The sequence below is a fragment of the Hemiscyllium ocellatum genome, chromosome 6, assembly GCF_020745735.1.
Source record: "Hemiscyllium ocellatum isolate sHemOce1 chromosome 6, sHemOce1.pat.X.cur, whole genome shotgun sequence".
NCBI lineage: Eukaryota > Metazoa > Chordata > Chondrichthyes > Orectolobiformes > Hemiscylliidae > Hemiscyllium > Hemiscyllium ocellatum.
Window position 1 is genome coordinate 105118170 of NC_083406.1, and position 13782 is coordinate 105131951.

At 42.7% G+C, this 13782-nt stretch overlaps 1 protein-coding gene across 1 annotated transcript in view; it reads right to left on the reverse strand.

Moving 5' to 3' along the window:
- The window catches only part of atp10a (ATPase phospholipid transporting 10A), a 175709-nt gene that overhangs the window by 31315 nt on the left and 130612 nt on the right, over positions 1 to 13782 (reverse strand). The window contains exons 12-13 of the mRNA XM_060826997.1: positions 8577 to 8703; positions 511 to 695 (exon numbers count right to left, since the gene is read on the reverse strand). Of these exons, the coding sequence (XP_060682980.1) occupies positions 511 to 695; positions 8577 to 8703 (312 nt within the window). The remainder of the gene's footprint in view (positions 1 to 510; positions 696 to 8576; positions 8704 to 13782) is intronic.

A 13782-nucleotide genomic window follows, 5' to 3' on the forward strand; every position in this document is an offset into this window, starting at 1 on the left:
CCCATGAAGGGTTTACTGGCAATTTGATCCCATCAAATACTGATCCAAATGCTGCTTCCTCAATAAACTGGCACCTTCTGCTGCAAAGATCTTCACCTCAAATTTAAATAATTGAAAGGCAGGAATCATACTTACTAACAGCAAAAGAAACCTCCCCAACATTCAGGCAGCCGTCATTTACAAACCTCACTAAACTGACACCCTGCAGATTCTGAGCCTGTTATCCAGAATTAATAGGATTGATGAAAATCAGTCAGGTTTCCAAAATTCACAGTTACCTCTTCCATTAAGCCTTTTTTCCTGTTATGGTGAAATTGTTAGGATCGCTCTCGAAAAAAGCTGGTTAAAGATATAAATTAGAATGCTGCTGAACTGGAGTGTTTGCAATAAATGCATGTGATATTTACTTTCATTTGCTTGTATGGCTTTTAAGGTTATGAGAGTCGTGCTGGCTGCATAAAAGCTGTCCAGAAAGCCGACAACAGATTTTGCAGCTGAAATTGTGCTCACCTGCGACTCAGCATTCAAGGTAAGAATCTCCTCATCATGACCAAGGAGCTTGCAGGCGTAAGCAATATTGATCGCCGTTTCCTGTTTATCTCCAGTCAGAACCCATATCTGTAAAGCAGCTTTTCGTAGATTTGAGATCGTTTCAGGAACACCATCCTGCAAACGGTCTTCAATACCAGTTGCACCTAGAAAAATAATGGAGAATGATACAGCGAGAGAAAACTTACAATATCTTTGAGGTAGAGTGATTTAGACTTAATACTGTAATTATCAAAAATGATCCATAAACCATCCAAACATGACTAAGGGTCAATTCTGTTTTGAAGAAGGGTCACTGGACTTGAAACATTAATTCTCTGTTTTTGCCAAGCTGTTGCCACTGGGAATCATGACAGTATATGGAAGACCACAGGGATGTCACTATTTTCCCAACATAAAAGCACAAGAAAGATAAACAGCCGTAGGCCATTTGGCCCTTCTTGCTTGCCTTGCTATTCAATACAATCACAACTGACCTTCCACTTCACCTTTAGCTTTCTTTGCTATCCCTAATTTCCTTCAACTCCTTGGGTATCTAAGAATCTATCGATCCCTGCATTATTATATTGACAGCCCTTTTGAGGGTGAGAATTCCAAAGATGCATAAAAAAACTCATAATTTCAACCCTGACTTCTTATTCTGAGATTGTTATCCTCGGAGATCCCAGCATTGACTCGACTAAATCCTTTAAGGATTACAGCAATATTCTCATGAGATTACCTCTTAGTCTTCTAAACTTCAGGAAATAAAGGCCTAGTCTACTCAATCTTTCCTCATATGATCAACCTCTCGACCAATGTAGTGAACCTTTGTTGCAGTCCATTTATGGGCAACTCTGAGGTAAGCTGATCAAACAGTACACACTATGTGGGTCTAGCAAGGCTCCATACAATTGCAGATTCCTGACAGATTAGATTAGATTCCCTACAACGTGGAAACAGTCCACTTAGCCCAACAGTCCACACCGACCCTCCTAAGAGTAACCCACCCAGACACATTTCCCTCTGACTAATGCACCTAACATCATGGGCAATTCAGCAAAGCCAATTCACCTGACCTGTACATCTTTGGACTGTGGGAGGAAGCCTGAGCACCAGGAGGAAACCCACTCAGCCACGGGGAGAATGTGCAAACTCCATATAGACAGAATCGAACCTGGGTTCCTGATGCTGTGAGGCAGCAGTGCTAACCACTGAGCCACCATGCCACCCATTGTGCTGGCGTGCAGCACACTACTCTTCTAAACGCTTACACTCCACCTCCTTTATCATAATGGCTAACAGACTACTTATTTTCCTAATTGTTCGCTATACGTACGTGCAAACCTTGCGATGCATGTTCACCAAAATTGTGGCTGCTCTAAAGGACAACATTTTGCATTTCTCTCACTTACTCTGCTTTCCTACTTGCCTTCAAAAGTGGTTGCTTCACACCTCATCACATCATCCTCTGCCCCATTTTTTTGCTTGTTCACTTCGCCTGTCGACACCTCTCTGCAGTCTCTTTGTGTTCTCTCCAAAACGTAATTTTCCAACCAGCTTTTTAATTGCATTTGCAAACTTGGATACATTATAGTCAAATGCTTCATCCAACGTAATCATACATATTGTAAATAGCAGAGGCCTAGTACTGATCCTTGCAGAACCCAGCTCAAATAAAAGGTCTATATTTTCTCCTCCTTCTGTTTTTTTGTCCTTTAACCAAACCTCAATCCATGCTGATGTGTTACCCTGAAATCCCACATGCCCTAAAATCACATATTAACCTCCTAAAGAGCACCTTTCCGAATGTTTTTTTTAAAAAATCTTGACACACTCCATCGACTGGTTCCCTGCTCTCCCAATTACAGCCACTAACAGTTTGATTAAACACAATTTCCCTTCCATAAAATATGTGCTGACTGCATAGTCATAGAGTTATTTATTATTCACTCATGAAATATGGGCATTGCTGGCTGGCCAGTATTTAATTGCCCATCGTTAGTTGGCTTTGGCAAAGTGGTGGTCAGCTGCCTTCTTGAACTGCTGCAATCCATGCATTAGTTGTTCTATTACCTCATCACTAGAGACCACTGATTTCTTTTTAGATTCCCTACAATGTGGAAACAGGCCCTTCAGCCCAACCAGTCCACACCAATCCTCCGATGAGCAACCCATCCAGACCCATTCCCCTATATTCACCCCTGACTGATGCGCCTAACTACGGGCAATTTAGCATGGCCAATTCACCTAACCTGCACATCTTTGGACTGTGGGAGGAAACCGGAGCACCCAGAGGAAACCCACGCAGACAGAGGGAGAATGTGCAACCTCCACACAGACAGTCGCCAAGCACTGTGAGGCAGTAGTGCTAACCACTGAGTCACCGTGCTGTCCCAATTAGAAATGGGAAGCAGCAGAGGGGAAGGTTTCCGAGATGCTGTGCAATGCTGCTTGTTTCCACACTACAATTCACAGAAACCACCGCCAGGAGTCATCTGTCAGATCTGTTTTCCCACAGAATGGAATATTTACTTGCTGGTTTTATCCTAGTGGCTTTCCTTTTAAAAGTCAGTTGAAAAACCACAACACTGTAATGACTGGTAATCAAACCCAGGCCAAATGATGTTAGGCTATATGGCCTATAGTTCTCCCAGTACCCTCTTCCATCTCTTCTTGAACACTGGGATTATGTTTGTTTCTTTCAAATCTGTGTGGACTGTTCTAGGATTGAGCACAGGCCGAAATGTGAAGGAATTAATTGCTGTGTTACCGGGAAGCCACACCCCTGCAATTCTCTAAGAGTCCTGCTGGAATGTTAACAAAAATACCCATCTATGCAAAACAGAATCAGACTTGACACCAACTCAGTTTTGCATAATGAAAAGTTTTTCACAACCTGACAAATGAAGAAAGGAGTTGTTTGCTGAGTTGACACTTATAACATTGTGCAAAAGATCAGCTGACCTGCAGGACTGAGGCAGAGGAGGTCAGATGACATAAATTGCAAGAACAAGGCTTTAAGAATTCAAATCGCCCTATAAACTCGTGTGTGTACTTCTGGACTTGACCACATTCTCATCACTTTCTATTATTTTGGAAAGGATTATCGAGTTCTCAATACGGATGATATTTTGCTCCCTTCATTGGAATTCCTAAATTACATAATGACGTAAACCTTCCCATATCATCTACCACCATCATGGCAGAAGTGATTAATCACATAAACATTTGATGTGACTATATTTTTAAAAATGATGCAGACGGTTTTACTGCAAAAATGGATAGAACATAGAAAAGTACAGCACAGAACAGGCCCTTTGGCCCACGATGTTGTGCCGAGATTTAATCCTAAAGTCAAATATAGTAACTTAACCTACGCACCCCTCAACTCACTGCTATCCATGTGCATGTCCAGCAGTCACTTGAATGTTCCCAATGACTCTGCTTCCACCACCACAGCTGGCAATGCATTCCATGCATTCACAACTCTCCGCATAAAGAACTTACCTCTGACGTCTCCTTTATACCTTCCTCCTAATATCTTCAAACTATAGCTTCTCATACCAGTCAATCCTGCCCTGGGGAAAAGTCTGTGGCTATTGAGATGTGTTGTCAAAAGGAAGGACAATGTAACTGAAAACAATAGCAGCTTATGATTCATGGGGACGCAGTGGGGCAGCACGAATTTCCGTGGATTGGTAATCCAGGAGCCCAATGTTCTGGGGAAATGGAAGGGCTTATGCCCGAAACGTCGAATTTCCTATTCCTTGGATGCTGCCTCACCTGCTGTGCTTTAACCAGCAACACATTTTCCACCTCAATCCCCAGCCTGTCAACTGGGATTTGAAATCAAAATAATACATTGTAACTGTAAGTTAATGGTGATGACAATACGATCATTAATTGTCATAAACACTGCACACGTTCACAAATACCCCTCCGGGAAGGAAGCACTGCATCTTTACCTGATCTGGCCAACATGTACCTCCAGACCGACAGGAATGTGGTTGACTCTTAACTTCCCTTAGCTGAAATAACCCAACAAGTCACTCAGGGCAAGTAGGGATGGGAAACAAGTATTGGCCTTGCCAGCAATAGCCTCATCCCACAAAACAATAAAGAATGTACTTGCAATAACCTTTCATTTTTCCCTGAGTTACTGCTGGAGGATTGGAGAACTGCATTACTCCTGAAATAACTCCACAGAGGGTGGTATCCTGACACCAAGTTCCCTTTATTTATACATGGAGAGTTCTTGACACTGATTCGGCTTCCTCAGAGCCAGCTCTCAGTGAACAGAATCCCTGACACTCCTGTTTATACCTGTCAGCCAGGGCTCCCTGATTGGGCTGTTAATCTGGTCCAATCACAGAACTCGCTCTATGAGGCTCACTTGGCTGACCTTGTTACAATCCCTCCAATGTTCTTGTTAAAAGATGTTGCATAGGTAGGCAAAGCAATTACAGACCAGTTTAACTTTGATGGGAGGGGAAACTCTCTAGGATAGAGTTAATAGTCACATGGAAATAAACTGCATTGATTTGAAAGAGTCAGCATGGTTTTGTTAAGGTAAAATCATGTTTAACTTGTGAGGGTGATGTGACTTTAAGAGTTTATTTTTCCTTTTTTTAAAGAGAGGGGTGCTGAGCTATCTACCAGTAAACAGCTTATGAGGCCTTGGACGTTATTTTTAAGTTATAACAATAGAAGCAGCTTGGATGGTTGTGGGGAGTTCTCACACACCAGGATTTCCAATTTTTATTTTTTTTTTAGCTTTGAGATTCAGCATCTGTTGCTGTTGGAGTCTCAGAAGGGCTGCTATTTTCTGAGTTTTCACTTGATTTTTTTTCTCTCTCTGCTGCTGGATTGCATGCAAGAAAATCAGATTTTGAATTTGCCTTTTTGCTAAGAGGTGTGTATGGGATGTTACAATATTGGAATAGTTAATTAGCAATTGTTACTATATTTATTATTCTGTTAAGTTTTCCAGTAGAGTTAAGTTATTCTAAGTTCTTCTTTCTTCTGTTGTATATTAACTATTTGCTTAATGTCGAGTAGTTTGACCAGTTGCATTGTATCTGAAACACAACACATTACATCTGCCTTTAAAATAAGAAAAAGCTTGGGTCTAGGCTACCTTCTTAAAATATTTTGAGGGTGTCTGGTCTGGTCCATAACAAACTAACTAACTTGCCGAATTTCTTGAAGTGATAACTGTGAGGGTTAACCAGGGTAATGCTGTTGATGTGGACTGTTAAAAGGCTTTCAATACAGCTCCACTCAACAGACTTATGATGAAAATTAAAGGCCGTGAAATACAAGACAGCATTGCAGTGTGGATGTAAAATTAGCTGCGTGATAGGAAGCAAAGTGATGGCTAATGGATAGTTTTATGCTGGAGGAAGTTTTGCATCATGGAGTTCCTCAGAGATTGGCAATGAGACCCATGCTTTTCCTGATGTATAGAAATTATCTAAATCTTGGTGTATAGAGCACAGTTTCAAATTTTGCAGAAAATACTCAACTTGGGCCAATTGTCAACTGAGGAGGACAGTGTGGAACTCCAAACAGATGCTGAGTTGTTGGTGGATGGGCAGACAGGTGACGGACGCGGGTCAATGTGGAGAAGTGTGAACTGACACACTTTGATACAAAGAACACAGAGTGACAGAATAACAAACAGGTGCTATTCCAAAAGGTTGTACACCAGGAGAGAGACCTGAGTGTAGAAATAAAGAAAACAGGAAGGAGACCAGGTTATTTGGCCCTTCAGGTCTGCTCCACCATTTAATGTGATCATGGCTTATCCTCTATCACAATACCATGCTCCTGCTCCCAACCACACACCCCCATACCCTTTAATATCTAAACATTTATCAAACTCTTCCTTCAGTATATTCTGTGACTTGACCCCTACAGCTTTCTATGGTAGAGCATTTCACAGGTTCACTCCTTCTTGAGTGAAGGACTATGTCCTCATATCTTTCCTAAATGGTCAACCCCATATCCTGAGACTCTGAATCCGGTTCTAGCCTGCCCTAATGGACAAAACATCCTCTCTGCAACTCGCCTGACCAGCCCTGTATATGTCATTAAACCATCATTAAAGCTTGCAAGACAGATAGGCAGCTGCTATAAAATGTACAATATTCTAGACTTCATTAACAGTTGCATATGTTCAAGAGCAAACAGGCTAAGATGAACTTATACAAGATGCTGGAAATCACAGCAGGCCAGGCAGCATCCATGCAGAGAGTAAGCTAACGTTTCGAGGCTACGTGACTCTTCACTGAGCTGAGGTAAAGTGTGGAGGGGGCAGCAGATGGACTTAATATTGAGTTCAGCACCTTCAGATTGTGAACCCACTCCCATTCCTTCCCTTTCATTTGGCTTTGCTTGTTGCATTCTCTGTCACTATATCCTCTCTCTCCACCCCCTACTCCAAAGGGACTATCTATTCTTTCCAAATTAGCAGTTAGACACGCTATTGTTCTGCCATTATCACATTCCAATCAACATCCTTTCCCCCACAGCACTCCAGTTCCCCTAACTATTGCATAAACGCTGATGCCTTCACACCATGCCAGCTCTGAGGAAGAGTCATCTGGACTCGAAACATGAGCTTGCTCTCTCTCCATGGAGGCTGCCTGACCTGATGTGATCTCCAATATTTTTTGTTTTCTGCTCAGATCCTGGCATATGCAGTAATTTTCTCCTACAGATACAAGATGTTTATTAAACCTCAGTGGCATTATTGTGGACAATCTGGGTACCAGGTTATAAGAAGGATGTGAACACACCAGAGAGAACGCAGAAGAGTTTTAAGAGAATAGCTCATGGGATGACACTCTTCAATCATGAAAAAGATTAGAGAAACTTTGAATTCCTTTTTTTGAGAGAATGCTAAGAGTGATGACATAAACGTTTTCGAAATCACTAGGGGTCTGGCTGGGTGGCAATGGAGAAACTGTTCCCACTCGTGAAAGGATCAAGGACCCGAGAGCACAGTTTTGAACTGTTTTGCAGAAGAAGCAAATGTGAGGTGTGAAAAATCTTTTTCATACAGCGAGTGGCTGTGGAATGGAATACGCTGCCAGGAAATATGTTGGAGACAGGTTCAGTTGAGGCATTCAAGAGGGAGTCAGATTTCAAAGGAATTAATGTGCAGGGTTCCAGGAAAAAGGCAGGGGATTGGTAATAAGTTCAAGTGTTCAGAGAATTGATGCTCATACCACAAGCCAAATGGCCACCTTCGGGACCATAACAATTCAGTGAAAAAAAAAAAATACCCTCACTATTCAACCTCTGGACAAGTACACCTTAAACTTAACATGTATTTTGTGAACACTATTTCCATAAACACGATCTCACAAGTGGATACATGCAGCCATCATCATGTCAGAATTCAGGAGGTGAATTAAGTCATTCTGTGCTGGAATGACTCCCTTTTGCTGCGCTAACACCTTTCCTGCAAACATTTTCAGCTGAATCCAACAATATGACGTTACATTCTGCACTTAACTTTGGAGATTATTGAAAAATAGGGCCAAAATGTCAGAGTCTCTACACCTAATTGAAAATCCAGTGACAACGATGCACTGAATTCTATTAAAAGATATACATAAGTACAAATGGGTAAACTCATTCCCACACTGGGAAGTGTGAGAGACCCATCCCACAGGACTTTCACCTTGTCAGCATTGCTCAAGCGTTGCAAATACAGGGTTAACACAGCTGACTGCAAGGCAACAAAACAGATGGTCTAGCTGCACTCCTAACAATGTATTTCTTGTGTGCTGTGCAAACATCTGCTGTCACTTAATTGATGCAATTTATTTCCTAGAGGTTATCCTTTACTCTGAAGATCTATTAATGATAGCCAACTTCGTGGAAAAGCCCCATATTCTGTAGTTTCTCCCGAGATACAGAATTTCAAAGATTAACATGTGGTGGTTTTTGCCAACTGCTTGTTTTGGGGACCCAATATATCACAGCGCAGATGTGCTTCTCAAAGGCTTTGATACCAACCAAGGTTCAGCCCATACCTAACAGCTGAAGGTCAGTCTCCAGGTGGACTGCTGACTGGAACAACAGCTCTTCCCTATTTTCCACCGCAGACTCTGCCTCCAAATGATTTTCCAGCCACTGTGCATATTCTTCTTTCCGCAGGACCTGAAATGAGGACAACAGTTTCAGAAGTTCAGGAAAACAAAAGCTAATGATGTTTCAAATTTGTTTGACGTTTTTCTAAAACAACGGGCTGCACGGTGGCTCAGTGGTTAGCACTGCTGCCTCACAGCATCAGGCACCCAGGTTCGATTCCACCCTCGGGCGATATCTGTGTGGAGTTTGCACATTCTCCCCAAGTCTGCGCGGTTTCCTCCGGGCGCTCTGGCTTCCTCGCACAATGCAAAGATGTGCAGGTCAGATGGACTGGCCATGCTAACTTGCTTCATAGTGTTCAAGGATGTGCATTCTAGGTGGGTTTGTGAAGGGAAATGCAGGGTTATGATGATAGCATAGGGGGTGGAGGTTTGCGTGGGATGGTCTTTGGAGGGTTGGTGCAGACTTGATGGGCTGAATGGCCTGCTTCCACACGAGGGATTCCATGATTCTTCCAGATCATGAATATTGATCATTGCTGAAACAGCAAAATAACACAACTGGTGTCAGCATGCAACAAAATCCAAAAGAATCAAATGTAAAACACTTCAATTAAATAAGAGTAAAGGCACTGTTATAAGTATGGAGTTTGAAAGATCAGAATGATGTTCAGTCAGGGTGAATAAGCTCACTACATGTTCATCCTGCAAAGGTAAAAATCCACAGAAAGGCTCAAATCAGACTTTAAATTGTAATTTTAGTGAATGATCAGAGAGAGGGAACAGGGTCTATGTGAACATTAACAAAGGAACAGTGGAAAAGATACAGGCTGGAAGAAAATCAGTTAATCTGTTTTTGGTCCCAAAATCTTATTTTGTAATCAGCCTCCTGAAATATTGATCTAAGTCTTCTTCAGTTTTTTCAACACCTTTTGAATGGACTTCTAGCAACGTAGATTGAGAGCAGTGTGGTCTTTAGTGTTCGGGATAAGTACACTCCTAATACAGGTACACAATCCTTTATCCGAAATCCTTGCGGCCAGTTGTTTTTCGGAATTCGGATATTTTTGCATTTCAGAATAAATGACATTTTCACAGCGAAATAAGAAATATATTACCGAACAGCACATTCACATGTGACTAGTACGAGCGCTGGGACACAACTGGCATCTGCCAGTGCTGGGCCACACTGTGGTTCGAGTGGTTGTGGAGTTGGGCCATCTATTTGTATGCCAAAATGACGCTGTACACTCCACAAAAAAAAATTCAGATTTCGGAGCTTGTCGGATAGAGGATTGTGTACCTGTAATGACAGGACATTGAGGGAACTTCATGCTGCTGATGGTGTGATGTTGAAGGAGTGCAAGATTAGCTCCTGTAAACAACCTGACGATATCTTCCTTTTGATGAGAGCCAGAGGTTGTCGCTTCAGTTGGAGATATCAACTGGTTTAACCTTCTCCAATTTCAAATAACCTTCCCACCCATTCCCCGACTCCCTTTCCAGACTCGCCTCCACTCTTTCATTCCACTTACCAACCCTTCCTTCCAGCTCCCAACCGGATTCATTCCTCCCATCGACCAACCAGGCCATACCCCTCACCTATGTTCGCCCATCACTACCTCACTATTCCGCGCCTCTCCCCACCCAAGCACCCCCACCCTGCCTTTATCTGCATCTCCCCCTACCCCCACACCCAGTCCTGAGGAAGGGTTACACTTGAAACATTGACTTCTCCACCTCCTACTGCTGCCTGGCTTGCTGTGTACTTCCAGCCTCCCGCTTGTCTACTTTGGACGCCATTATCTGCAGTTTTTTTTGTCTCTTCTCAGTTATTGGCACTGTTGCCTCAGGTTCAGAAGGTCATCATGAAGGGTCACTGGAATTGAAACTTTAACTTTGCTTTTCTCTTTACAGATTTGAAGTACTTATCCAAATATTTTTCAAAATATTTCGATGAGTACTTCAATATAATAACATTCAAGGATATGGGACAGGTACAGGAAATTGGGATTAACACACTTTTAGTGGCAGTTAGAAAGGGTCTTTGACAAAGGGTCAGTTAGACTCGAAACGTCAGCTCTTTTCTCTCCTTACAGATGCTGCCCTACCTGCTGAGATTTTCCAGCATTTTCTCTTTTGGTTTCAGATTCCAGCATCCACAGTAATTTGCTTTTATCCCCTGCCCTATAACCCAGCATTCCTAATGGCTAACCACCTATCCCACCCATTCGCTGACTGCACACTTTGGGCAATTTCCCAAGGCCAATCCACCTAACCTGCACAGGAGGAGGAAACCAGAGCACCCGGAGCACACCCACACAGACAACAAAAGAATGTGCAAATTCTACACCGACAGGCACCTGAGGGTGGACTTGAACCCCAGTCCCTAGCACTGGGAGGCAGCAGTGCTAACTATTGAGTTTCTGTTAGCACACTCCTCGACAATTTGGTCACAACTGATTGCTATCACATTGCTGTTTGTGGGGAACTTGCTATGCACAAATTTACAAGATTACAAATGACCACACCTCAAAAAGCAGTCCATTGGCTGGAAAACCCTGCATTCATGAAAGGCAATGCACAGATGTAATTTTACTTGCTCTCACACTTTGCATTTGCTGAAGACCTGAGGAGCTTGCCTCTTGTCCCGGCCAAAATTTATCTGTCAGCTAATAATCGGAAAACAGATTCATTTACCATCAGAGGTGGGTCAGTTGGCTCAATTGGGTGGATGGTTGGTTTGTCAGTTGGTTGGTTTGCATGGGCTCAGATCCTGCACGAGCTGAGGTCACCATGAAGATCCAGCCTTCCCCACCTTGCCCTCTGTCTGAGGCATGGTGACCTTCAGGTTAAACTCATTACTAATTGTTTCTCCCTCTCGCTGAGATGTAGCAGCCTCATAGTCTGGTGGGACAATAGGAACTGTATCTCCACCCTGAGGGACAATGATGTGTCCAAACTGTCTGCCATATTTCCTGCAATAAAACAGTGACTGCGCTTGGTAGTGATTGTAATGAGGTCAGCCGGGTGGAACACATTGAATATGAGTTCCCTGATTGGGGCTGTTAATGTGGTTCAATCAGGGAGCCCTGGCTGACAGATATAAACTGGAATCTAAGAAGAGAAAAGAAAACAGGAATGTCAGAGATCCTGTGCGTTCTGAGAGCTGGCTCTGAGGAAGCCAGATTGGTGTCAAGCGCTCTCCACATGTTAATAAAGGATTCAATAGCGATGGGATAACACTGTGGAGTTATTTCAGGAACAAACTCAGAATTATTTTCACTCAACCTTGCAAAGTGGGCATCGCTGCCAAGACCAGTACGTATTGCCTTACCCTAATTACCCTGAAGGAGGTGGTGGTGAGCTGCCTTCTGGAACTGCTGCAGTCCCTGTGGCAGAGATGCAGCACAGAACTGTTAGCAGCGTCTGGAGGGAGAGGGAATTTGGTTATGGAAGCTGCATTTTGTTTGTGTAGACAGGACCCAAAAAGCAAACAAAAACAAACTCAACTACTGCCAGATCACAGGCCCTACAATTTGATACATTACTTTGGCAGAAATGTCTTCCTTCAGGTCAACTTATGGTGTATATTTTGAAATGATATCCCCAACGTCCACCTGTTTCTCTCTCCTTACAGACTGTCCAGCACAATTTTGATTTTGTGCATTTTTTTTTGTTCCACTGTTTTATTTCCTGGTCTCTAGATCTGATTTACATCTGTACCCTAGATTTGTTGAAAAAGGAAACCATCCAATATCATTGTTAGCAAGGTATTTTACATACTGCCATTTACAGGTCATTCCAACCTGTCAATATGTTGGTTTATTTAACTATTATTACAAATTAAAGGTCAGCATTATTCTTAGTTACCCTTAAGAAAGGTATCTTCCTGACCACCACCTCCACTTCCCTCCCCCACCCCCCACCCCTTGCCTCCACCACAATGTGTGTGGTGAGGTTGCTATAGTTTTTAGGGACGTTCCCTTATAAGTCAATACCATGGGGAGCAAAGCAACCTATTCATTCCTGTAGATTTATTCTGGACAGCAACATACAACCGTATGCAAAAGAAATTTTCCATGACAGAAATACTCTGGAACCTGAGCCACTCTCGAGCCAGGATTCCAAACGAAATATCTTTGAAAAATCTTTTCTTCTGAAAAGTTTGGACACGTTTCTAGAACAGATTCCAGAGATGGAAAAAGTGAAGCTACCAATTAAACTTGGAAAAAGATCAAATGAATATCCTTTACTCACCCAGTCTGTCCCTCATTTTAACATCCTTTCTTAATTTAATCCTTCTCATTCATGTTTTGTTTACCTCAGAATGTGGCTATTCTCCAGTTGCTTAAATTGGTTAAGAGTCTTTGCTTTCTTCTTTAATTTGCTACTGAGTTAAACTGGACACTAAAAAAAAACCCAACCAAGTAACTCCAAGTTTGCTTCATGAGAAAAATTCTTTTTCGCCACCCGATTATAAAATTACTCCCGCGCCTAAATTTACAGCTTCTGCCCACAAGCTGGGCTGCCGGCCTCTAATTCATAGAATCCCTACAGTGTGGAAGCAGCCCATTCAGCCCATCAAATCCACACTGACCCTCCAAAGAGTATTCCACTCAGACCCAACTCTCTCTCCTACAACCCTGCATTTCCCATGACTATCTTACCTAACCCACACATCCCTGGGCACTATGGGTAAGTTAGCACCTAACCTGCACATCCTTGGACTGTGGGAGGAAACCAGATCACCCAGAGACAGCCCATGTGGGGAGAACGTGCAAATTCCACACAGATCGTTGCCAGAGGGTAGAATCGATCCCAGGTCCCTGGAGGTGTGAGGCAACAGTACTAACCACTGAGCCACCATGCCACCCTGCAATTGATTGTACAGAGCATAGATCTCAAGGTATAAAATGAAGAAGCTTCTTGGAGAACAAAATTTGATTAGAGTACACCTTAAGTAAAATCTGCTGCAGCAGTGGTAGGGCTGAGCTGAGTAACTCCTTTACAAAGCTCTTGAAAGGGTCTGGTGATAAATACAGCACAGTATTGATTGTTGGCTCTATTATATAATGGGAGTTGCAAAAGTTTCTCTCGTTCTGATTCCATCCTGTTTAAAAACAACGAAGCAATTTGATAAAAAAAA